General features: G+C 46.4%; 1 protein-coding gene across 2 annotated transcripts in view; it reads right to left on the bottom strand.

Moving 5' to 3' along the window:
- Nucleotides 1–2227: 2227 nt before the first annotated feature.
- LOC134947918 (mucin-5AC-like) overlaps nucleotides 2228–26573 on the bottom strand; it is a 125223-nt gene continuing 100877 nt past the window's right edge. For both annotated transcript variants that reach the window (XR_010182856.1, XM_063935735.1), the window contains 2 exons: nucleotides 23634–23724; nucleotides 2228–2545 (listed from right to left, as the gene is read on the bottom strand). Coding sequence is in view for 1 of the 2 variants with exons in the window: in XM_063935735.1 (XP_063791805.1) it covers nucleotides 23645–23724 (80 nt within the window). In the remaining variant the exon portion in view is untranslated. The remainder of the gene's footprint in view (nucleotides 2546–23633; nucleotides 23725–26573) is intronic.

Below are 26573 nucleotides of genomic sequence, written 5' to 3'. Positions count from 1 at the left end.
TTACAAAGGACACGACTATCGGAGTGAATGTGTGGAAAGCTAGTGTACTGTAAGTTGCTGTTAGTTTATATGATAATGATGTCACAGATTAAGCTGCTGCTTGGAGTTAAGTTCAATGTGATTTTCCCAGGATCCAAAGACATTTACTATACTGTAGGCAGTGTTGGACTTGGACATGAAGGGCTGACCGGGGGGATGCTGTGATAGGGGCCCATATTTAGGTGTGTGGCCAGCCTCCAAAGGGGGTATGATCAGCTTGGCTAACCATTACAATGTGCATGGTCTGGGCCCCTTTATAGATATATACTACAGAATACACTGGTGTATCTATAATGGGTGAACATGGGCCCCTGGGTCAAGAGGGGACCCACACCACACAAACTGCAGCCATTTCTTCTATACTCACCTTTCCAGCGTCCATCGGTGACTGTGTGTGGGCCCCCTCCTGTCCTGTAGCCGTCACTGCCGCTGCTAGCGCACGAAGCACTAGAGACTCTGGCACAGTGCCAGAGTCTCTAGTGCATGCGCAGGACTCCAAAAAAATGGCGCGGCGGCCATTTTTTCAGAGTCCTGCGCATGCGCTGTAGACTTTGGCACTGTGCCAGAGTCTCAGTGCTGAGAGCGCTAACAGCGGCGGTGACGGCTACAGGAGAGGAGGGGGCCCACACATGGAGTCTGCACACGGGTCCCCTCCTCTCTAGAAACGCCTCTGACAGAATATATAGTAAATACTGCCAGTGCGTGTATGATAATGTACCAGACTAATAACAGCAATGCACTGTAGAAAATATGCAAAGTCGTGTGCAGTAATATATAACATACTAGTTACCAGCCCATCAAAATGATGGAACAACATAACAGTAATGTCAGCGCCAGCAGCTGTGCGTGCCCGAACAGAGCAACACTTGAATTGCTCCATCAGGCGCTATCTTGACTTCCCCCCATAGAGGTGAGGAGCAGTGTTAGTCTTTTATTATTGTGGCAGGGACAGCAGGATTTCCCTGTCTAAGCATGTAACAGCAGCTGGACATGGATCCAGTCCAGGTTTTCATTTAAGTCACGAATGAACGGCAGCCAAGTTGATTACTAGCACCTGTTAGCTGCCTTTAAGAATAGTTGTCTGTACACAGGTACAGGGCCGTTTCTTGGGGCAGGCGAGCAGTGCAACCGCACTGGGCGCCCGCCGCGGCACTAACTGTGGCTCTCTGCTTCCCCCTCCTATTTCTCCCCTAGTAACCCGCTCGGGGGGTGGAGTTTAACGGAATGACGCGGTTGCGTCGTTACGTCACGACGCAACCCGTCACTCCGCGAAACCCCCCCCCCCCCCCCCGAGCAAAGTACAGAGGGGGATTCAAGATAGGAAGAGGGAAAGGCCGGCGCGAGGAGCGACTGGTGAGGCGGGCCGAAGAGCGGTAATTGCCTCTGTAAGTATTCTCTCTCTCTCTCTCTCAATGTGTAAAATGGGGACACCTGCCGTAATGTGTGAAATGGGTACTCTTGCCTGCTGTAGTGTGGGGATTTAATGTATCAAGGGCATTGCGGTGTGTGGCATAATATGGTGCAGGGGACATTACTGTGTGGGGCTTAATATGGTAGAATTTTTTTCTTCCTGTGGTGGTCGTGATCTGTTGGAGCAGGGTCAAAAACTGGATTGTGAGGTAGTCTTTTCAGACGAGGCCACACCCATTTAGATGATACCACGCCCCTTGCCGGGTGCGCGCACAAGTTTTTTTTTTATCTAGGTGCGTGTGTGTGTGTGTGTGGGGGGGGGGCACATTTTTTATGTCATGGGGGGGCGCCACTGGAAACTGTACCATTCCGATTATAAGAACTTGGAATGTTATGCTGTAACCTGCAACCTGCACGGAACTTCTGTTACAACCCTCTGAGTGATCTAACTGCTGGAGAAAAGAATAAACCTGCTGTTTGAATTTTATCCCTAATTATGTCATCCTTGTTACATTATATAGGATGTATGATGTATAATTCAAGTGCACAGTCTGGATCCTGGTCCCTAGAGGAGGGTGTTTCCCCTGTGCCTCTGTGTGCCAGTCCGACCCATGGTGTGTAATGTAAAATCCACAGTGGCAGTGATTGCTGTGCAATTAATTTGTTGGTGCCACATTAAGTTAGAGTAGTTTTGTTGGTGTGGTTGTATAGTTTATATATTACATATTAAAACTTAAAAGTGCCATGTCTTGTAATAATACAATGGTAAATATAGGGATTATCATTTGAATTATTTTATACTTGAATCCTGACACAATTTAAGTCACACACACATCTACCTTGCAGTGTCCCTGTATGACAGAAACATAAAAGTTGCATTCCCTTGAAATACACTGCAGTACATATAATGACCACAAGGTGTCTCATCACCACAACAGGTATACAGAAGGATTCAGTCACTTCTGTGCTGCAGGAATAAATGCAGCTGCACACACAGGAAAGGAAGACATCAGATGGTGCTGACTGAGAGGGTTCTCCGGTAAGGACCTTCCAAGACTGTAGTAATTCAGGCCACCATATTTTTCCATAGCTCAATCTAAAGACAAAAGTAAAATAACATTACCTTACATGATAAAGTGTACATGTACTATAACTAGGAGAATAGCATTTTATGTCTAAAACATAAACACACAAGTATCCCCTCCCATAGCAAGTAGTGAACAAGAAATGCTTAAATTCACTTCTACGTACGCACTGCGCACAGAAAATCGCTATTTGTCTTTGTGAACAAAAATCTGTGAGATTCAAAAGCAGCCCCTATGGTCCACGGCCCATGAAGGGGGGAGGGGAGTTGGGTTGGGCAGTACTAAGTACTTATCACCCAGGCCCGGTCTTGTTGGAGAGGCCTAGCGGGGGAAGGAAGGCTGCTGCCACGGAGTACAGCTGTCTCCTCTGCCTGCGGGGAAGGAAGGGGCGGTCCACTGACCAAGCCCCCTCTGGAACTGACTGTGGCTGATGAGCGTTTGGCACCCCCCTGTGCTGGTTGCGGCACCACTTAGCGATGCTTGAACACCTCAGTGATTGGGCCACACCCCTTACATTACCCCGACCTGACCAAGCTCCCTTTGGCCATGCCTATGGTTTGGTAACACAAGGGAAGTTTAGGAAAATGGAGAGTGCTTTAGGCATTCTGTAATAAAATGTGTTGTCAGCTCTTGTCTTGCTGACATCATGGGCCGGATGTAATGCAGTACGAGCATACTTACTGACTTTTTAATTCTTCTCTCCGGGGGAGAAGCCGGATAGGAGATGCAACATGTCACTTCAGGGGGGCTAGCCAAACTGTCTCATCATTAGGCCCTGCCCCCACCACTAGGAAACACCCACGATTCACGGGTCCACAGCGAGGGGCGGAGCTTAAGGCCTGCCCCCCAACCCAGGAAAACCCCTGCCATTCGTGGGTCCACTGTGAGGGGCGGCGCTAAATGGCTCATTCCAGTCGTTTAGTCCCACCCCCTTCTCGCAGCCCCGCGATTGCCGGTGATTTTATACCATCCTGTCCGCATCAATGGGAAGTGGGCAGGATGCTGGAGGGTCGCCTACCCTTCCGGGCTGCGGGGGACTGCTCAGAATATCGGGAGGGAGGCAAGTATGAGTGTGAGACAGCCGAACTGGAACCGAGATTCCGGACGAACTGGTATGCTTTTTTAAAGGAGCAAACATTTACAAGACAAAACCAGGTTGGTTTTGCCTTGTAAATGTTTGTCTCTTTAAAAAAATGTACGAGTTTGGCCGGAGTCTTGGATCTCTGGCTTTCTCGCATTGCATTATATCCGGCCTCATATCTTAGAAAGCAAGACATCCAGTGCTTGATCGCACTTATCTTTTCATACAGTAGGTTACAGTAACTGCTGCTTAAAAAGCACAGTCCGAAATGTGATACGTTTAAAGTTAGTTAATTAGAAAACATCTTGGTATTACTATTTTTTCATGTAGATTTGCATTAAACTACAGTGCCTTGCTAAAGTATTCACCCCCTTTGCATTTTTCATGTTTTTTGTAGAGCCACCTTTTGCGGCAATTACAGCTGCAGGTCACTTTGGATAATTCTCTATGAGCTTGCCACATCTTGCCACTGGTATTTTTGCCCATTCCTCAAGGCAAAACTGCTCCAGCTCCTTCATGTTGGATGGATTCCGCTTGTGAACAGCAATCTTCAAGTCTGACCACAAATTCTCAATTGGATTGAGAGCTGCGCTTTGACTAGAGATGAGCGCCGGAAATTTTTCGGGTTTTGTGTTTTGGTTTTGGGTTCGGTTCCGCGGCCGTGTTTTGGGTTCGACCGCGTTTTGGCAAAACCTCACCGAATTTTTTTTGTCGGATTCGGGTGTGTTTTGGATTCGGGTGTTTTTTTCAAAAAACCCTAAAAAACAGCTTAAATCATAGAATTTGGGGGTAATTTTGATCCCAAAGTATTATTAACCTCAAAAAACATAATTTACACTCATTTTCAGCCTATTCTGAACACATCACACCTCACAATATTATTTTTAGTCCTAAAATTTGCACCGAGGTCGCTGTGTGAGTAAGATAAGCGACCCTAGTGGCCGACACAAACACCGGGCCCATCTAGGAGTGGCACTGCAGTGTCACGCAGGATGGCCCTTCCAAAAAACCCTCCCCAAACAGCACATGACGCAAAGAAAAAAAGAGGCGCAATGAGGTAGCTGACTGTGTGAGTAAGATTAGCGACCCTAGTGGCCGACACAAACACCGGGCACATCTAGGAGTGGCACTGCAGTGTCACGCAGGATGTCCCTTCCAAAAAACCCTCCCCAAACAGCACATGACGCAAAGAAAAAAAGAGGCGCAATGAGGTAGCTGTGTGAGTAAGATTAGCGACCCTAGTGGCCGACACAAACACCGGGCCCATCTAGGAGTGGCACTGCAGTGTCACGCAGGATGTCCCTTCCAAAAAACCCTCCCCAATCAGCACATGATGCAAAGAAAAAGAAAAGAAAAAAGAGGTGCAAGATGGAATTATCCTTGGGCCCTCCCACCCACCCTTATGTTGTATAAACAAAACAGGACATGCACACTTTAACCAACCCATCATTTCAGTGACAGGGTCTGCCACACGACTGTGACTGATATGACGGGTTGGTTTGGACCCCCCCCCAAAAAAGAAGCAATTAATCTCTCCTTGCACAAACTGGCTCTACAGAGGCAGAATGTCCACCTCATCTTCACCCTCCGATATATCACCGTGTACATCCCCCTCCTCACAGATTATCAATTCGTCCCCACTGGAATCCACCATCTCAGCTCCCTGTGTACTTTGTGGAGGCAATTGCTGCTGGTCAATGTCTCCGCGGAGGAATTGATTATAATTCATTTTAATGAACATCATCTTCTCCACATTTTCTGGATGTAACCTCGTACGCCGATTGCTGACAAGGTGAGCGGCGGCACTAAACACTCTTTCGGAGTACACACTTGTGGGAGGGCAACTTAGGTAGAATAAAGCCAGTTTGTGCAAGGGCCTCCAAATTGCCTCTTTTTCCTGCCAGTATAAGTACGGACTGTGTGACGTGCCTACTTGGATGCGGTCACTCATATAATCCTCCACCATTCTATCAATGTTGAGAGAATCATATGCAGTGACAGTAGACGACATGTCCGTAATCGTTGTCAGGTCCTTCAGTCCGGACCAGATGTCAGCATCAGCAGTCGCTCCAGACTGCCCTGCATCACCGCCAGCGGGTGGGCTCGGAATTCGTAGCCTTTTCCTCGCACCCCCAGTTGCGGGAGAATGTGAAGGAGGAGATGTTGACAGGTCGCGTTCCGCTTGACTTGACAATTTTGTCACCAGCAGGTCTTTCAACCCCAGCAGACCTGTGTCTGCCGGAAAGAGAGATCCAAGGTAGGCTTTAAATCTAGGATCGAGCACGGTGGCCAAAATGTAGTGCTCTGATTTCAACAGATTGACCACCCGTGAATCCTTGTTAAGCGAATTAAGGGCTGCATCCACAAGTCCCACATGCCTAGCGGAATCGCTCCGTGTTAGCTCCTTCTTCAATGCCTCCAGCTTCTTCTGCAAAAGCCTGATGAGGGGAATGACCTGACTCAGGCTGGCAGTGTCTGAACTGACTTCACGTGTGGCAAGTTCAAAGGGCATCAGAACCTTGCACAACGTTGAAATCATTCTCCACTGCACTTGAGACAGGTGCATTCCATCTCCTATATCGTGCTCAATTGTATAGGCTTGAATGGCCTTTTGCTGCTCCTCCAACCTCTGAAGCATATAGAGGGTTGAATTCCACCTCGTTACCACTTCTTGCTTCAGATGATGGCAGGGCAGGTTCAGTAGTTTTTGGTGGTGCTCCAGTCTTCTGTACGTGGTGCCTGTACGCCGAAAGTGTCCCGCAATTTTTCTGGCCACCGACAGCATCTCTTGCACGCCCCTGTCGTTTTTTAAAAAATTCTGCACCACCAAATTCAAGGTATGTGCAAAACATGGGACGTGCTGGAATTTGCCCATATTTAATGCACACACAATATTGCTGGCGTTGTCCGATGCCACAAATCCACAGGAGAGTCCAATTGGGGTAAGCCATTCCGCGATGATCTTCCTCAGTTGCCGTAAGAGGTTTTCAGCTGTGTGCGTATTCTGGAAAGCGGTGATACAAAGCGTAGCCTGCCTAGGAAAGAGTTGGCGTTTGTGAGATGCTGCTACTGGTGCCGCCGCTGCTGTTCTTGCGGCGGGAGTCCATACATCTACCCAGTGGGCTGTCACAGTCATATAGTCCTGACCCTGCCCTGCTCCACTTGTCCACATGTCCGTGGTTAAGTGGACATTGGGTACAACTGCATTTTTTAGGACACTGGTGAGTCTTTTTCTGACGTCCGTGTACATTCTCGGTATCGCCTGCCTAGAGAAGTGGAACCTAGATGGTATTTGGTAACGGGGGCACACTGCCTCAATAAATTGTCTAGTTCCCTGTGAACTAACGGCGGATACCGGACGCACGTCTAACACCAACATAGTTGTCAAGGACTCAGTTATCCGCTTTGCAGTAGGATGACTGCTGTGATATTTCATCTTCCTCGCAAAGGACTGTTGAACAGTCAATTGCTTACTGGAAGTAGTACAAGTGGGCTTAAGACTTCCCCTCTGGGATGACCATCGACTCCCAGCGGCAACAACAGCAGCGCCAGCAGCAGTAGGCGTTACACGCAAGGATGCATCGGAGGAATCCCAGGCAGGAGAGGACTCGTCAGACTTGCCAGTGACATGGCCTGCAGGACTATTGGCATTCCTGGGGAAGGAGGAAATTGACACTGAGGGAGTTGGTGGGGTGGTTTGCGTGAGCTTGGTTACAAGAGGAAGGGATTTCCTGGTCAGTGGACTGCTTCCGCTGTCACCCAAAGTTTTTGAACTTGTCACTGACTTATTATGAATGCGCTGCAGGTGACGTATAAGGGAGGATGTTCCGAGGTGGTTAACGTCCTTACCCCTACTTATTACAGCTTGACAAAGGGAACACACGGCTTGACACCTGTTGTCCGCATTTCTGGTGAAATACCTCCACACCGAAGAGCTGATTTTTTTGGTATTTTCACCTGGCATGTCAACGGCCATATTCCTCCCACGGACAACAGGTGTCTCCCCGGGTGCCTGACTTAAACAAACCACCTCACCATCAGAATCCTCCTGGTCAATTTCCTCCCCAGCGCCAGCAACACCCATATCCTCCTCATCCTGGTGTACTTCAACACTGACATCTTCAATCTGACTATCAGGAACTGGACTGCGGGTGCTCCTTCCAGCACTTGCAGGGGGCATGCAAATAGTGGAAGGCGCATGCTCTTCACGTCCAGTGTTGGGAAGGTCAGGCATCGCAAACGACACAATTGGACTCTCCTTGTGGATTTGGGATTTCAAAGAACGCACAGTTCTTTGCGGTGCTTTTGCCAGCTTGAGTCTTTTCAGTTTTCTAGCGAGAGGCTGAGTGCTTCCATCCTCATGTGAAGCTGAACCACTAGCCATGAACATAGGCCAGGGCCTCAGCCGTTCCTTGCCACTCCGTGTGGTAAATGGCATATTGGCAAGTTTACGCTTCTCCTCCGACAATTTTATTTTAGGTTTTGGAGTCCTTTTTTTTCTGATATTTGGTGTTTTGGATTTGACATGCTCTGTACTATGACATTGGGCATCGGCCTTGGCAGACGACGTTGCTGGCATTTCATCGTCTCGGCCATGACTAGTGGCAGCAGCTTCAGCACGAGGTGGAAGTGGATCTTGATCTTTCCCTAATTTTGGAACCTCAACTTTTTTGTTCTCCATATTTTATAGGCAGAACTAAAAGGCACCTCAGGTAAACAATGGAGATGGATGGATTGGATACTAGTATACAATTATGGACGGACTGCCACGGTTAGGTGGTATAAAAAAACCACGGTTAGGTGGTATATATTATAATAATAATACAATTATGGATGGACGGACTGCCTGCCGACTGCCGACACAGAGGTAGCCACAGCCGTGAACTACCGCACTGTACACTGGTTGATAAAGAGATAGTAGTATACTCGTAACAACTAGTATGACACTATGACGACGGTATAAAGAATGAAAAAAAAACCACGGTTAGGTGGTATATATTATAATAATAATACAATTATGGATGGACGGACTGCCTGCCGACTGCCGACACAGAGGTAGCCACAGCCGTGAACTACCGCACTGTACACTGGTTGATAAAGAGATAGTAGTATACTCGTAACAACTAGTATGACACTATGACGACGGTATAAAGAATGAAAAAAAAACCACGGTTAGGTGGTATATATTATAATAATAATACAATTATGGATGGACGGACTGCCTGCCGACTGCCGACACAGAGGTAGCCACAGCCGTGAACTACCGCACTGTACACTGGTTGATAAAGAGATAGTAGTATACTCGTAACAACTAGTATGACACTATGACGACGGTATAAAGAATGAAAAAAAAACCACGGTTAGGTGGTATATATTATAATAATAATACAATTATGGATGGACGGACTGCCTGCCGACTGCCGACACAGAGGTAGCCACAGCCGTGAACTACCGAACTGTACACTGGTTGATAAAGAGATAGTAGTATACTCGTAACAACTAGTATGACACTATGACGACGGTATAAAGAATGAAAAAAAAACCACGGTTAGGTGGTATATATTATAATAATAATACAATTATGGATGGACGGACTGCCTGCCGACTGCCGACACAGAGGTAGCCACAGCCGTGAACTACCGCACTGTACACTGGTTGATAAAGAGATAGTAGTATACTCGTAACAACTAGTATGACACTATGACGACGGTATAAAGAATGAAAAAAAAACCACGGTTAGGTGGTATATATTATAATAATAATACAATTATGGATGGACGGACTGCCTGCCGACTGCCGACACAGAGGTAGCCACAGCCGTGAACTACCGCACTGTACACTGGTTGATAAAGAGATAGTAGTATACTCGTAACAATTAGGATGACACTATGACGGTATAAAGAATGAAAAAAAAACCACGGTTAGGTGGTAGGTATATAATAATAAATAATACAATTCTGGTCGGACGGACTGCCTGCCGTGTGCCGACACAGAGGTAGCCACAGCCGTGAACTACCGCACTGTACACTGGTTGATAAAGAGATAGTAGTATACTCGTAACAATTAGGATGACACTATGACGGTATAAAGAATGAAAAAAAAACCACGGTTAGGTGGTAGGTATATAATAATAAATAATACAATTCTGGTCGGACGGACTGCCTGCCGTGTGCCGACACAGAGGTAGCCACAGCCGTGAACTACCGCACTGTACACTGGTTGATAAAGAGATAGTAGTATACTCGTAACAATTAGGATGACACTATGACGGTATAAAGAATGAAAAAAAAACCACGGTTAGGTGGTAGGTATATAATAATAAATAATACAATTCTGGTCGGACGGACTGCCTGCCGTGTGCCGACACAGAGGTAGCCACAGCCGTGAACTACCGCACTGTACACTGGTTGATAAAGAGATAGTAGTATACTCGTAACAATTAGGATGACACTATGACGGTATAAAGAATGAAAAAAAAACCACGGTTAGGTGGTAGGTATATAATAATAAATAATACAATTCTGGTCGGACGGACTGCCTGCCGTGTGCCGACACAGAGGTAGCCACAGCCGTGAACTACCGCACTGTACACTGGTTGATAAAGAGATAGTAGTATACTCGTAACAATTAGGATGACACTATGACGGTATAAAGAATGAAAAAAAAACCACGGTTAGGTGGTAGGTATATAATAATAAATAATACAATTCTGGTCGGACGGACTGCCTGCCGTGTGCCGACACAGAGGTAGCCACAGCCGTGAACTACCGCACTGTACTGTGTCTACTGCTAATATAGACTGGTTGATATTTAAAGAGATATTAGTAGTATACAACAATACTATACTGGTGGTCAGGCACTGGTCACCACTCCTGCAGCAAAAGTGTGCACTGTTAATTAATATAATTGTACTTCTGGCTCCTGCTAACAACCTGCAGTGCTCCCCAGTCTCCCCCACAATTAATTATAAGCTTTTAATTTATACATTGATGACTGTGCAGCACACTGGGCTGAGCTGAGTGCACACAGACTGAGTCACACTGTGTGACTGACTGTGCTGTGTATCGTTTTTTTTTTCAGGCAGAGAACGGATATAGCAGAGAGAAGTGAACGGATATATTATATTAAATAAAAGTTAACTAGCAACTGCACTGGTCACTGACTGTGGTAAACTAACTCTGTCTGCGACTCTGCACAATCTCTCTCTATCTAATCTATCTATCTCTATTCTAATGGAGAGGACGCCAGACACGTCCTCTCCCTATCAATCTCAATGCACGAGTGAAAATGGCGGCGACGCGCGGCTCCTTATATAGAATCCGAGTCTCGCGAGAATCCGACAGCGTCATGATGACGTTCGGGCGCGCTCGGGTTAACCGAGCAAGGCGGGAAGATCCGAGTCGCTCGGACCCGTGGAAAAAAAAGTGAAGTTCGTGCGGGTTCGGATTCAAAGAAACCGAACCCGCTCATCTCTAGCTTTGACTAGGTCATTCCAACACATTTAAATGTTTCCCCTTAAACCACTCGAGTGTTGCTTTAGCAGTATGCTTTGGGTCAGTGTCCTGCTGGAAGGTGAACCTCCGTCCCAGTCTCAAATCACAGGAAGACTGAAACAGGTTTTGCTCAAGAATATCCCTGTATTTAGCACCATCCATCTTTCCCCTGACTCGAAACAGTTTACTAGTCCCTGCTGCTGAAAAACATCCCCACAGCATGATGCTGCCACCACTATGTTTCACTGTGAGGATGGTGTTCTTGGGGTGATGGGATGTGTTGGGTTTGTGCCAGACATAGCGTTTTCCTTGGTGGCCGAAAAGTTCAATTTTAGTCTCATCTGACCAGAGCACCTTCCTCCATACATTTAGGGAGTCGTCCACATGCGTTTTGTCAAACTGAAAACTAGAGATGAGCGGGTTCGGTTTCTCTGAATCCGAACCCGCCCGAACTTCATGTTTTTTTTCACGGGTCCGAGCGACTCGGATCTTCCCGCCTTGCTCGGTTAACCCGAGCGCGCCCCGAACGTCGTCATGACGCTGTCGGATTCTCGCGAGGCTCGGATTCTATCGCGAGACTCGGATTCTATATAAGGAGCCGCGCGTCGCCGCCATTTTCACACGTGCATTGAGATTGATAGGGAGAGGACGTGGCTGGCGTCCTCTCCATTTAGATTAGGGTTGAGAGAGAGAGAGAGAGATTGACCTGAGGCTGTGATACTGTAGAAGAGAGTGCAGAGTTTAGTGACTGACGACCACAGTGACCACCAGACAGTGCAGTTGTTTGTTTTATTTAATATATCCGTTCTCTGCCTGAAAAAAACGATACACACAGTGACTCAGTCACATACCATATCTGTGTGCACTGCTCAGCCCAGTGTGCTGCATCAATGTATATATATATCTGACTGTGCTCAGCTCACACAGCTTATAATTGTGGGGGAGACTGGGGAGCACTGCAGTGCCAGTTATAGGTTATAGCTGGAGCCAGGAGTACATAATATTATATTAAAATTAAACAGTGCACACTTTTGCTGCAGGAGTGCCACTGCCAGTGTGACTAGTGACCAGTGACCTGACCACCAGTATATATAATATTAGTAGTATACTATCTCTTTATCAACCAGTCTATATTAGCAGCAGACACAGTACAGTGCGGTAGTTCACGGCTGTGGCTACCTCTGTGTCGGCACTCGGCAGCCCGTCCATAATTGTATATACCACCTAACCGTGGTTTTTTTTTCTTTCTTTATAGTCATACTAGTTACGAGTATACTATCTCTTTATCAACCAGTCTATATTAGCAGCAGACACAGTACAGTGCGGTAGTTCACGGCTGTGGCTACCTCTGTGTCGGCACTCGGCAGCCCGTCCATAATTGTATATACCACCTAACCGTGGTTTTTTTTTCTTTCTTTATACATACATACTAGTTACGAGTATACTATCTCTTTATCAACCAGTCTATATTAGCAGCAGACACAGTACAGTGCGGTAGTTCACGGCTGTGGCTACCTCTGTGTCGGCACTCGGCAGCCCGTCCATAATTGTATATACCACCTAACCGTGGTTTTTTTTTCTTTCTTTATACATACATACTAGTTACGAGTATACTATCTCTTTATCAACCAGTCTATATATTAGCAGCAGACACAGTACAGTGCGGTAGTTCACGGCTGTGGCTACCTCTGTGTCGGCACTCGGCAGCCCGTCCATAATTGTATATACCACCTAACCGTGGTTTTTTTTTCTTTCTTTATACATACATACTAGTTACGAGTATACTATCTCTTTATCAACCAGTCTATATATTAGCAGCAGACACAGTACAGTGCGGTAGTTCACGGCTGTGGCTACCTCTGTGTCGGCACTCGGCAGCCCGTCCATAATTGTATATACCACCTAACCGTGGTTTTTTTTTCTTTCTTTATACATACATACTAGTTACGAGTATACTATCTCTTTATCAACCAGTCTATATATTAGCAGCAGACACAGTACAGTGCGGTAGTTCACGGCTGTGGCTACCTCTGTGTCGGCACTCGGCAGCCCGTCCATAATTGTATATACCACCTAACCGTGGTTTTTTTTTCTTTCTTTATACATACATACTAGTTACGAGTATACTATCTCTTTATCAACCAGTCTATATATTAGCAGCAGACACAGTACAGTGCGGTAGTTCACGGCTGTGGCTACCTCTGTGTCGGCACTCGGCAGCCCATCCATAATTGTATATACCACCTAACCGTGGTTTTTTTTTCTTTCTTTATACATACATACTAGTTAGGAGTATACTATCTCTTTATCAACCAGTCTATATATTAGCAGCAGACACAGTACAGTGCGGTAGTTCACGGCTGTGGCTACCTCTGTGTCGGCACTCGGCAGCCCGTCCATAATTGTATATACCACCTAACCGTGGTTTTTTTTTCTTTCTTTATACATACATACTAGTTACGAGTATACTATCTCTTTATCAACCAGTCTATATTAGCAGCAGACACAGTACAGTGCGGTAGTTCACGGCTGTGGCTACCTCTGTGTCGGCACTCGGCAGCCCGTCCATAATTGTATATACCACCTAACCGTGGTTTTTTTTTCTTTCTTTATACATACATACTAGTTACGAGTATACTATCTCTTTATCAACCAGTCTATATATTAGCAGCAGACACAGTACAGTGCGGTAGTTCATGGCTGTGGCTACCTCTGTGTCGGCACTCGGCAGCCCGTCCATAATTGTATATACCACCTAACCGTGTTTTTTTTTTCTTCTTTATACATACATACTACTACGACATCTCTTTATCAACCAGTCTATATTAGCAGCAGACACAGTACAGTACGGTAGTTCACGGCTGTGGCTACCTCTGTGTCTGCACTCGGCAGGCAGTCCGTCCATAATTGTATACCACCTAACCGTGGTTTTTTTTTCTTTCTTCTTTATACATACATAGTTACATAGACATCTCTTTATCAACCAGTCTATATTAGCAGCAGACACAGTACAGTACGGTAGTTCACGGCTGTGGCTACCTCTGTGTCTGCACTCGGCAGGCAGTCCGTCCATAATTGTATACCACCTAACCGTGGTTTTTTTTTCTTTCTTCTTTATACATACATAGTTACATAGACATCTCTTTATCAACCAGTCTATATTAGCAGCAGACACAGTACAGTACGGTAGTTCACGGCTGTGGCTACCTCTGTGTCTGCACTCGGCAGGCAGTCCGTCCATAATTGTATACCACCTAACCGTGGGTTTTTTTTCTTTCTTCTTTATACATACATAGTTACATAGACATCTCTTTATCAACCAGTCTATATTAGCAGCAGACACAGTACAGTACGGTAGTTCACGGCTGTGGCTACCTCTGTGTCTGCACTCGGCAGGCAGTCCATAATTGTATACTAGTATCCATCTCCATTGTTTACCTGAGGTGCCTTTTAGTTGTGCCTATTAAAATATGGAGAACAAAAATGTTGAGGTTCCAAAATTAGGGAAAGATCAAGATCCACTTCCACCTCGTGCTGAAGCTGCTGCCACTAGTCATGGCCGAGACGATGAAATGCCAGCAACGTCGTCTGCCGATGCCCAATGTCATAGTACAGAGCATGTCAAATCCAAAACACCAAATATCAGAAAAAAAGGACTCCAAAACCTAAAATAAAATTGTCGGAGGAGAAGCGTAAACTTGCCAATATGCCATTTACGACACGGAGTGGCAAGGAACGGCTGAGGCCCTGGCCTATGTTCATGGCTAGTGGTTCAGCTTCACATGAGGATGGAAGCACTCAGCCTCTCGCTAGAAAAATGAAAAGACTCAAGCTGGCAAAAGCAGCACAGCAAAGAACTGTGCATTCTTCGAAATCCCAAATCCACAAGGAGAGTCCAATTGTGTCGGTTGCGATGCCTGACCTTCCCAACACTGGACGTGAAGAGCATGCGCCTTCCACCATTTGCACGCCCCCTGCAAGTGCTGGAAGGAGCACCCGCAGTCCAGTTCCTGATAGTCAGATTGAAGATGTCAGTGTTGAAGTACACCAGGATGAGGAGGATATGGGTGTTGCTGGCGCTGGGGAGGAAATTGACCAGGAGGATTCTGATGGTGAGGTGGTTTGTTTAAGTCAGGCACCCGGGGAGACACCTGTTGTCCGTGGGAGGAATATGGCCGTTGACATGCCAGGTGAAAATACCAAAAAAATCAGCTCTTCGGTGTGGAGGTATTTCACCAGAAATGCGGACAACAGGTGTCAAGCCGTGTGTTCCCTTTGTCAAGCTGTAATAAGTAGGGGTAAGGACGTTAACCACCTCGGAACATCCTCCCTTATACGTCACCTGCAGCGCATTCATAATAAGTCAGTGACAAGTTCAAAAACTTTGGGTGACAGCGGAAGCAGTCCACTGACCAGTAAATCCCTTCCTCTTGTAACCAAGCTCACGCAAACCACCCCACCAACTCCCTCAGTGTCAATTTCCTCCTTCCCCAGGAATGCCAATAGTCCTGCAGGCCATGTCACTGGCAATTCTGACGATTCCTCTCCTGCCTGGGATTCCTCCGATGCATCCTTGCGTGTAACGCCTACTGCTGCTGGCGCTGCTGTTGTTGCTGCTGGGAGTCGATGGTCATCCCAGAGGGGAAGTCGTAAGCCCACTTGTACTACTTCCAGTAAGCAATTGACTGTTCAACAGTCCTTTGCGAGGAAGATGAAATATCACAGCAGTCATCCTGCTGCAAAGCGGATAACTGAGGCCTTGACAACTATGTTGGTGTTAGACGTGCGTCCGGTATCCGCCGTTAGTTCACAGGGAACTAGACAATTTATTGAGGCAGTGTGCCCCCGTTACCAAATACCATCTAGGTTCCACTTCTCTAGGCAGGCGATACCGAGAATGTACACGGACGTCAGAAAAAGACTCACCAGTGTCCTAAAAAATGCAGTTGTACCCAATGTCCACTTAACCACGGACATGTGGACAAGTGGAGCAGGGCAGGGTCAGGACTATATGACTGTGACAGCCCACTGGGTAGATGTATGGACTCCCGCCGCAAGAACAGCAGCGGCGGCACCAGTAGCAGCATCTCGCAAACGCCAACTCTTTCCTAGGCAGGCTACGCTTTGTATCACCGCTTTCCAGAATACGCACACAGCTGAAAACCTCTTACGGCAACTGAGGAAGATCATCGCGGAATGGCTTACCCCAATTGGACTCTCCTGTGGATTTGTGGCATCGGACAACGCCAGCAATATTGTGTGTGCATTAAATATGGGCAAATTCCAGCACGTCCCATGTTTTGCACATACCTTGAATTTGGTGGTGCAGAATTTTTTAAAAAACGACAGGGGCGTGCAAGAGATGCTGTCGGTGGCCAGAAGAATTGCGGGACACTTTCGGCGTACAGGCACCACGTACAGAAGACTGGAGCACCACCAAAAACTACTGAACCTGCCCTGCCATCACCTGAAGCAAGAAGTGGTAACGAGGTGGAATTCAACCCTCTATATGCTTCAGAGGTTGGAGGAGCAGCAAAAGGCCATTCAAGCCTATACAATTGAGCACGATATAGTAGGTGGAATGCACCTGTCTCAGGCGCAGTGGAGAATGATTTCAACGTTGTGCAAGGTTCTGATGCCCTTTGAACTTGCCACACGTGAAGTCAGTTCAGACACTGCCAGCCTGAGTCAGGTCATTCCCCTCATCAGGCTTTTGCAGAAGAAGCTGGAGACATTGAAGGAGGAGCTAACACGGAGCGATTCCGCTAGGCATGTGGGACTTGTGGATGGAGCCCTTAATTCGCTTAACAAGGATTCACGGGTGGTCAATCTGTTGAAATCAGAGCACTACATTTTGGCCACCGTGCTCGATCCTAGATTTAAAGCCTACCTTGGATCTCTCTTTCCGGCAGACACAAGTCTGCTGGGGTTGAAAGACCTGCTGGTGACAAAATTGTCAAGTCAAGCGGAACGCGACCTGTCAACATCTCCTCCTTCACATTCTCCCGCAACTGGGGGTGCGAGGAAAAGGCTCAGAATTCCGAGCCCACCCGCTGGCGGTGATGCAGGGCAGTCTGGAGCGACTGCTGATGCTGACATCTGGTCCGGACTGAAGGACCTGACAACGATTACGGACATGTCGTCTACTGTCACTGCATATGATTCTCTCAACATTGATAGAATGGTGGAGGATTATATGAGTGACCGCATCCAAGTAGGCACGTCACACAGTCCGTACTTATACTGGCAGGAAAAAGAGGCAATTTGGAGGCCCTTGCACAAACTGGCTTTATTCTACCTAAGTTGCCCTCCCACAAGTGTGTACTCCGAAAGAGTGTTTAGTGCCGCCGCTCACCTTGTCAGCAATCGGCGTACGAGGTTACATCCAGAAAATGTGGAGAAGATGATGTTCATTAAAATGAATTATAATCAATTCCTCCGCGGAGACATTGACCAGCAGCAATTGCCTCCACAAAGTACACAGGGAGCTGAGATGGTGGATTCCAGTGGGGACGAATTGATAATCTGTGAGGAGGGGGATGTACACGGTGATATATCGGAGGGTGATGATGAGGTGGACATCTTGCCTCTGTAGAGCCAGTTTGTGCAAGGAGAGATTAATTGCTTCTTTTTTGGGGGGGGTCCAAACCAACCCGTCATATCAGTCACAGTCGTGTGGCAGACCCTGTCACTGAAATGATGGGTTGGTTAAAGTGTGCATGTCCTGTTTTGTTTATACAACATAAGGGTGGGTGGGAGGGCCCAAGGACAATTCCATCTTGCACCTCTTTTTTCTTTTCTTTTTCTTTGCATCATGTGCTGATTGGGGAGGGTTTTTTGGAAGGGACATCCTGCGTGACACTGCAGTGCCACTCCTAAATGGGCCCGGTGTTTGTGTCGGCCACTAGGGTCGCTAATCTTACTCACACAGTCAGCTACCTCATTGCGCCTCTTTTTTTCTTTGCGTCATGTGCTGTTTGGGGAGGGTTTTTTGGAAGGGACATCCTGCGTGACACTGCAGTGCCACTCCTAGATGGGCCCGGTGTTTGTGTCGGCCACTAGGGTCGCTAATCTTACTCACACAGCTACCTCATTGCGCCTCTTTTTTTCTTTGCGTCATGTGCTGTTTGGGGAGGGTTTTTTGGAAGGGACATCCTGCGTGACACTGCAGTGCCACTCCTAGATGGGCCCGGTGTTTGTGTCGGCCACTAGGGTCGCTAATCTTACTCACACAGCTACCTCATTGCGCCTCTTTTTTTCTTTGCGTCATGTGCTGTTTGGGGAGGGTTTTTTGGAAGGGCCATCCTGCGTGACACTGCAGTGCCACTCCTAGATGGGCCCGGTGTTTGTGTCGGCCACTAGGGTCGCTAATCTTACTCACACAGCTACCTCATTGCGCCTCTTTTTTTCTTTGCGTCATGTGCTGTTTGGGGAGGGTTTTTTGGAAGGGACATCCTGCGTGACACTGCAGTGCCACTCCTAGATGGGCCCGGTGTTTGTGTCGGCCACTAGGGTCGCTTATCTTACTCACACAGCGACCTCGGTGCAAATTTTAGGACTAAAAATAATATTGTGAGGTGTGAGGTATTCAGAATAGACTGAAAATGAGTGTAAATTATGGTTTTTGAGGTTAATAATACTTTGGGATCAAAATGACCCCCAAATTCTATGATTTAAGCTGTTTTTTAGTGTTTTTTGAAAAAAACACCCGAATCCAAAACACACCCGAATCCGACAAAAAAAATTCGGTGAGGTTTTGCCAAAACGCGTTCGAACCCAAATTACGGCCGTGGAACCGAACCCAAAACCAAAACACAAAACCCGAAAAATTTCAGGCGCTCATCTCTACTGAAAACGTGCCTTCTTATTTTTAACACTAAGGAATGGCTTTTTTCTGGCCACTCTTTCATAAAGCCCAGCTCTATGGAGTGTACGGCTTATTGTGGTCACATGCGCAGATACACCAGTCTCTGCTGTGGAACTCTGCAGCTCCTTCAGGGTTACCTTTGTTCTCTGTGCTGCCTCTGTGATTAATGCCCTCCTTGCCCGGTCTATGTGTTTTGGTGGCCGGCCCTCTCTTGCAGGTTTGTTGTGGTACCATGTTCTTTCCATTTGAAGATGATGGATTTGATGGTGCTCCGGGGGATCATCTAAGATTTGGATATTTTTTTATAACCCAACCCTGACTTGTACTTCTCAACAACTTTGTCCCTGACTTGTGTGGAGAGCTCCTTGGTCTTCATGGTGTGATACCTCTTGCTTAGTGGTGTTGCAGCCTCTGGGGCCTTTTAGAAAAGGTGTGTTTATACTGACAGTTCATGTGACACTTAGATTGCACACAGGTGGACTTCATTTCACTAATTATGTGACTTCTGAAGGTAATTGGTTGCACCAGAACTTTTTTGAGGAGCTTCATAGCAAAGGGGGTGAACACATATGCACATGCCAATTTTCACATTTTTATTTATAAAAATTCTTTTTTATATAAATTTTTCTCATTTCACTTCACCAACTTAGACTATTTTGCACATATCTAACACATAAAATTCAGATTAAAAAAAAAAATTAAATTACAGGTTGTAATGTAACAAAAGAGGTAAAAAGCCAAGGGGGGTGAATACTTTAGCAAGGCACTTGTGTATATATATGAGGGTGTACCCAAAAGAAACAGGAATTAATTAATTAAACTTCAGTCACCCTCAAAGTACTCCCCACTTGAATAAACACAATTGTCCAGTGTCCACACGTTTTTTCAATCGCTCAAAACATTTTTTAGTACTTTTGTTGTTTTTTGGTTACACCTCTTTAATATCAGCAAAACGTTTTCCTTTAAGGTCTGTTTTCATATAAGGATATAAAAAAAGTTGCACGGGGCGAGATTGGGTAAATACAGTGGGTGAGGCAAAGGTCTCATATAATTTTTGGTTAAAAATTGCAGGAGCATTGTCATGATGGAAGAACCAGTCACCTGTTCACCAAAAATCGGGACGTTTTTTCCTCAAATCGTGACGTAACCTTTTCGAAACTTCCAAATAAAAATGTTGGTTGACAGTTTGACCCCAGGGTACACATTTCTAGTGCACAATTACTTCACTACAAATAGGCAAAAGAGTGAATACTGTAACTCGTTGGAAAAAAAAAATCACTAGTCAAACGCTACCTTCCCCTGCAACGTCAGTGGGGATACTGGCTCAGAAGGGCTCCACAAACAATCTCCTAGTGGCTGAAGCCCATACTACAAGCTCACCGCCCTCTGTAACACGATTCCTGTTTCTTTTGGGTACCCCCTTGTAAGTTACACTGTATAGGTATAAATATACCTGTGTCTTTTGCTTTTATCTAAGATATAAATGGTCTATTTACTAAACCTTAGATGGAGGTAAAGTAGACGGAGATAAAGTACCAGCCAATCAGTTCCTAACTGCCATGTTATAGGCTGTGTTTGAAAAATGTCAGTAAGGAGCTGGTTGGTTGGGACTAAAGGGGGAGGTGTACTAAGCAGTGATAAAAGTGGAGAAGTGAGCCAGTGGAGAAGTTGCCCATGGCAACCAATTAGCTGCTCTGTATACTTTTATAGTATGCAAATTACAAATGTTACGTCAATGCTGATTGGTTGTCATGCGCAATTTCTTCACTGGCTCACTTCACTTTTATCACTGCTTAGTACATCTCCCCCCTCTATCTCCGTTCACTTTATCTCAATCCAAGGCTTGATTAGTGATAGTAACCAAAGTTCTTACAGGGGGAAATAGGAGTATTTCAATGTCTTTACCACTTTATTATTATTATTATTATTATTATTATTATTATTATTAATATTATCCTTTATTTACATGGTGCCACAAGGGTTCCGCAGTGCCCAATTACAGAGTACATATGCACATAATCAAAACAGGAAACCAGTGACTTACAGTTGAAGACAATATCGGACAAGTACAGGGTAACTAAGCATAACTACATCAGTAGACGACACTGGGATAAGTATCAAGGTGGCCGAGAACTGCAGGATTTGGGCAGCTGAGGATTATTAAAGTAAGAAATGGATAATCACATACAATACATTCTAAAGGGGAGGGGCAGACACACAGGGGGTTAGGATGAGATTTGGATGGGTTTGGTAAAGAAGTGGGTCTTGAGAGCCCGTTTGAAGTTCTGTAGGGAGGTGGAGAGTCTGAGGGGGAGAGGTAGAGAATTCCAGAGTAAGGGATCAGCACATGAAAAATCTTGGAGATAGGAGTGGGAGGAAGTAATCAGAAGACAGGAGAGTCGGCGTGCATTAGCAGAGCGAAGAGGATGGATGGGAGAATAAAGGGAGATAAGGTCAGAGATGTAAATGGGAGAGGAGTGGGTGAGGGCTTTGTAAGTGAGTGTGAAAAGTTTGAATTGGATTCTGAAAGGGAAGGGAAGCCAGTGAAGGGCTTGTAGGAGAGGGGAGGTGGATGTAGTGTGTTTGGTGAGGAAGATGAGCCGGGCAGCAGCATTGAGGATAGATTGGAGTGGCAAAAGGTAATTGTCAGGAAGGCCAGTTAGGAGGAGATTACAGTAATCCAGTCTGGAAATAATCAGTGAGTGGATAATGGTCTTGGTGGCATCCTGGGTGAGAAAGGGTCTGATCCTGGAAATGTTTTTGAGATGAGAATGACAAGTTTGTGAGAGGTGCGGAATGTGTGGTTTTAAGGAGAGGGAGGAGTCAAGGATTACGCAAAGACAGCATACTTGGGGGCTAGAAGAGATAGCGGTTCCATCAATGGATAATGAGATTGTGGGAAGTGAAGTTGTGCAGGAGTGTGGGAAGATGATCAGCTCAGTCTTGGACATGTTGAGTTTAAGAAAGCGCTGGGACATCCATGAAGAGATAGCAGAGAGACAGTTGGTGGTACGAGTGAGGAGAGGCGGGGAGAGATCAGGGGAGGGCAGGCAGATTTTAGTGTCATCAGCATAGAGGTGGTATTGGAAGTTAAAAGAACTAATGAGTTCACTTAAAGAGGACGTATAAAGAGAAAAAAGAAGAGGACCAAGAACAGAACCTTGGGGGTAATCAACAGTTAGTGGAAGGTGGGGGGGGGGGGTGGGGGTTAGTGTCATGAGAGAAGACAGAGAAGGAACAAACAGAGGTAGGAGGACAGCCATGGGAGGGCAGTATCACGCAGACCAAGAGAGTGAAGGAATTGCAGAAGGAGAGGGTGGTCCACAGTGTCAAAAGCAGCAGAGAGGTCAAGAAGAATAAGCAGAGAGTAGTAGCCCTTAGATTTTGCTGCATGGAGGTCATTGCACACTTTTGTGAGAGCAGTTTCAGCAGAGTAGAGAGAACGGAAACCAGACTGGAATGGGTCAAGCAGTGAGTGGGAGGAAAGAAAGGCAGTGAGGTGGTTATAGACAATACGCTCAAGGAGTTTGTAGGCAAACGGAAGGAGAGAGATGGGTCGATAGTTATAGAGGGTGTGTGGATTTAAGAATAGGGGAGATGAGTGCCTGCTTGAAGGCAGAGGGGACAGTGCCTGATGAAAGGAGAGATTGAGAAGGTGGGCAAGATGGGAAGAGGCAGAATGAGAGAGGTAGCGGAGGAGGTGGGAGGGGATAGGGTCAAGTTGGGAGGTGGTGGGGGGGAGGAATGGATGAGGGCCATGACTTCCTCACCAGATACATGGGAGAAAGATGTCAGAGTTGGTGAGAGGGAAGGGGAGGGGTGGCAAGGGATGGGTAGTGGCTGGTTTCTGATCTGGTGGGATGTGATGTCCTGATGTATAGAGTCAATCTTGGATGTAAAATAAGTGGCAAAGTCAAGAGCAGACAATGAGGAAGGGAGAGGAGGTGGTAGTGGGCAGAGGAAGGAGTTGACAGTGGCATAGAGGCGCCGGGTGTTGGAAGACTTGGTAGAGATGAGAATTTTGCTGTATGATTGTTTAGCGAAGGAAAGGGCAGCACTGAAGGATGAGAGCATGAATTTGAAATGGAGAAAGTCTGCCTTAGAGCGTGATTTCCTCCACTGTCACTCAGCAGTACGTGAGCATTTTTGAAGATATCTGGTGCATTTGGTGTGCCAGGGTTGAGGTGTTGATCTGCGAGGGTTGGTGGTTGGTGGAGCAACAGAGTCAAGAGCAGAAGTAAGAGATACATTGTATTGGGAAGTGGCTTGTTCAGGGCATGTGTGAGAGAGAATAGGAGAGAGAAGTGAGTTGAACAGGGAGGATAGGGATGAGGTGTCAATAGCCTCAATGTTATGCTTAGTGATGGTACTTCTAATTGGTTCAATTTTATGCTACTCTGCTGCGTATATTCCAGGTCAGCCTTAGCAATATGTTAATACCTTATTTACATATGTTCTATTGTAACTCTATTAAACTTTAGATCACATTTGTCTGTTAATGGAAAAATACAAGAAAGAAGAAATGGTATCTGTTGCACTGGGAATGGTGATAATTTGGGTAATGTGTTATTTTATTGTAATATTATCAATATATTGTTATTGCCTAGGGGATGTTACCCCAGACCCAGGTTGCGTTGCTATACGGAACAATAACTTACCAAAACTGAATTCACCATATTGCGATGAAGAGACAAGCCACAGGTAAGAAAATCCTGGACATGGTTGGTAATCCAGAAACGCCTGATATAACTGTATAGGAATAAGAAAGAAATAAGTGACAGTTTAATCATCTTTAATGTTATTTGACCATTGGTGGTTAAGGACCTTTTTCTAAATCCCACCCTTCAGCATTTACTTTAGTGTCTTTTTCCGTAGTCATGTCTGCTACATTATGCCAGTGTTACTTACTGTCAGTGTAAGCACTGTCCCTGGTGTACAGCTGTGTGTCCAGATGTACAAAGACTGGGACACCCACTTTGAGCTGCAACCATCCCCTTTGTACATCTTTAGTCGCAACCATTGGATGCACTATTGAAACCCGTACTGCGATTTTTCCATCAGAGTATGGCCTCCAATGTGAGTAAAGCATCTGAGTTCACAACCATTCTCTCCACACACCCACAACCAGGGCCATCTTAACAGGACTCTTTACCTGCCCCCCAGTCTGCAGCCAGACAGTGAATGGCTATCAGCATGTTGATTGGTGGATGGCTGGAGCTGTCCACCAATCAGATTGCTGACAGCCATTCACTGTATGGAAGCATGTGGGAAGATGGTGGAGGAGGGGCAGGTTATGATATTTTGTAATTGGTTCCTGTAAATCAGTTATGTATGGGCCCCAGTGCATTACATTGTCCAGGGACTTCAAAACTGGTAAGACAGTCCTGCCCACAACACTCCCATAACATGTCTATAAGACGGACCATTTCCGTGCATCTGAAATTTCACCTCCCAGTCCCCACCCAGGAACGCCCAATACATTTCCAATACTCTTCTGTGCATCGCAATCGGTCCTGTGACTCTGTGCGTACACTGTGCAAGTCTATAGGGATTTTCACTTGTGCAGCAGCAAAACAATTGGCAATTAATGTGATCATTGGCATTGCATGCTACTCAGAATCGGGCCCTAGGTCTGAACAGATCTTTATAGTATCTATTTAATTAAAACCAAATCATAGACACAAAGCAACTTGCCTAACTAAATCAATGGCAATAAAATGTCATGCAGGGTGATTATATAGACATAATTCGTGTAATCAGTATACCCTTTGCTATGCACCAATTCCATGGAGAAAAAGAGGAAAATCTACAGTATAATCAGGGCCGGATTAAGCCAGGTGGGGGCCAAGGGTGATGGAGGTTGCGGGGCCCCCACTATCGCTGGCAAAAAAATCCTCACGACGTATGCATAATTTACAAATAATAGAAGAACGGTCCTCAAGCGCTGCTAGACCTCCCAACAATCTCCTGGTCGTGGCAAGCTGTGTGATACTCGTATACGCAGAAGGATAGTAAGAACAACAGTTAAATTATAGCATACAACAATTTTGTTGTCGCTATCACCGGAACTTCTCGACTCACCGTATTTCAGTGAGATGCGTTCACATAAAGGTTTCTTTTTAACTGATTGCTGTTCCCCTCACAAACACTCAGCAACTCTCGTATAGAATGACACTCACCTAGACTCTAGGCCCTATGTGCATACAAATGTTTCTTTAATCCAACTCTCCAATGGCTCTCTCCGGTGGATGTAATGAGTAATTCATGCGATATCCAAGGGTATATTAAAATTATTTTTCTTTATTCTCCCATAAAAATCATATGGATACCCCAACAGTTAGAAACAAACAATTAAAAAATAATAAAAAAATTAAACAATTTGCATAATCCTACACACACACACACACACACACACACACACACACACACACACACACACACACACACACACACACACACACACACACACACACACACGGACAGCGCATCAGAGCACACTCACATACACACCACACACCCACCTACCCACCACTGGACGTCCGTAGCGGAGTAGCACCGCAGCAACATGACAGCGCATCGGAGCACACAGACTGTATTGTGGGATTTCCCTTCACGATCCCACAAGACTGACTGCACAGAGGAGCTGCTGTTAGTGAACAGCTGAGCCGCCGGAGGGGACTCCTCCGATTCAACAACAGAATGTGTGGGGGCCCCGCCCCCCCTACTATGTTGGGGCCCCGGGAAGGCATCCTCTGCCGCCCCTTGCTTAATCCGGCACTGAGTATAATTAATTAGGACTGGAGTTGAATTAAATATGACACTTTGCAGAACTTTCTAATGATTTGTCCTTGGCAGCTGCCATGGACCCAGTGGCGGATCCAGGGGGGGGGGGCACTCGGGCCCGTTTCCCCCCCTGTCATTTGTGGCCCTAATCCCATGCGTCCCCGGCGCCGCACAGGGAAATGACGGGCGCCCGCTGAGATTGTGTTACCAGCGGGCGCCCGTCTCTCCTCACCGTGAGCCGGAGGCAGGAGCTCAGTATTGAGCTCCGGCTTCCGGCGCTGTCACTGTGCGGCGTGCGCTATGGGAGAGACGTCAGTCATGACGTCCCTCTCATAGTGCTGACTGAGGAGCGGATGACCAGAGAGGAGGAGGACTGCAGCGGTCTGGAAGCGGGAACGGGGCTCGGTAAGTATGATGTTTTTTTTCTTCCTTAGTGCAGCGGGGGCATCTACTGGGGGCAAACTACGGGGGGACCTTACTACTGGGGGGGGGGCATCAACAAGGGGCATTACTACTGGGGGGCATTACTTCTGGGGCAAACTACTGGGGGCATTATTACTGGGGGGCATCTACTAGGGGCTTTACTACTGGGGGGTCATCTATTGGGGGCATTACTACTGGGGGGTCATCTATTGGGGGCAAACTCCTGGGGGGCATTACTACTGGGGCAGCTACTGGGGGACATTTTTACTGGGGGTCATCTATTGGGGCATTACTACTGGGGGACATAATTACTGGTGGCATCTACTGGGGGCATTACTACTGGGGGCATTATTACTGGGGGGCATCTACTGGGGGCATTACTACTGAGGGGG

This window comes from Pseudophryne corroboree, chromosome 8 (assembly GCF_028390025.1).
Source record: "Pseudophryne corroboree isolate aPseCor3 chromosome 8, aPseCor3.hap2, whole genome shotgun sequence".
NCBI classification, from domain to species: Eukaryota; Metazoa; Chordata; class Amphibia; order Anura; family Myobatrachidae; genus Pseudophryne; species Pseudophryne corroboree.
Note: the sequence above shows the minus strand (reverse complement) of the source record. Positions and strands in the feature narration are given on the sequence as shown.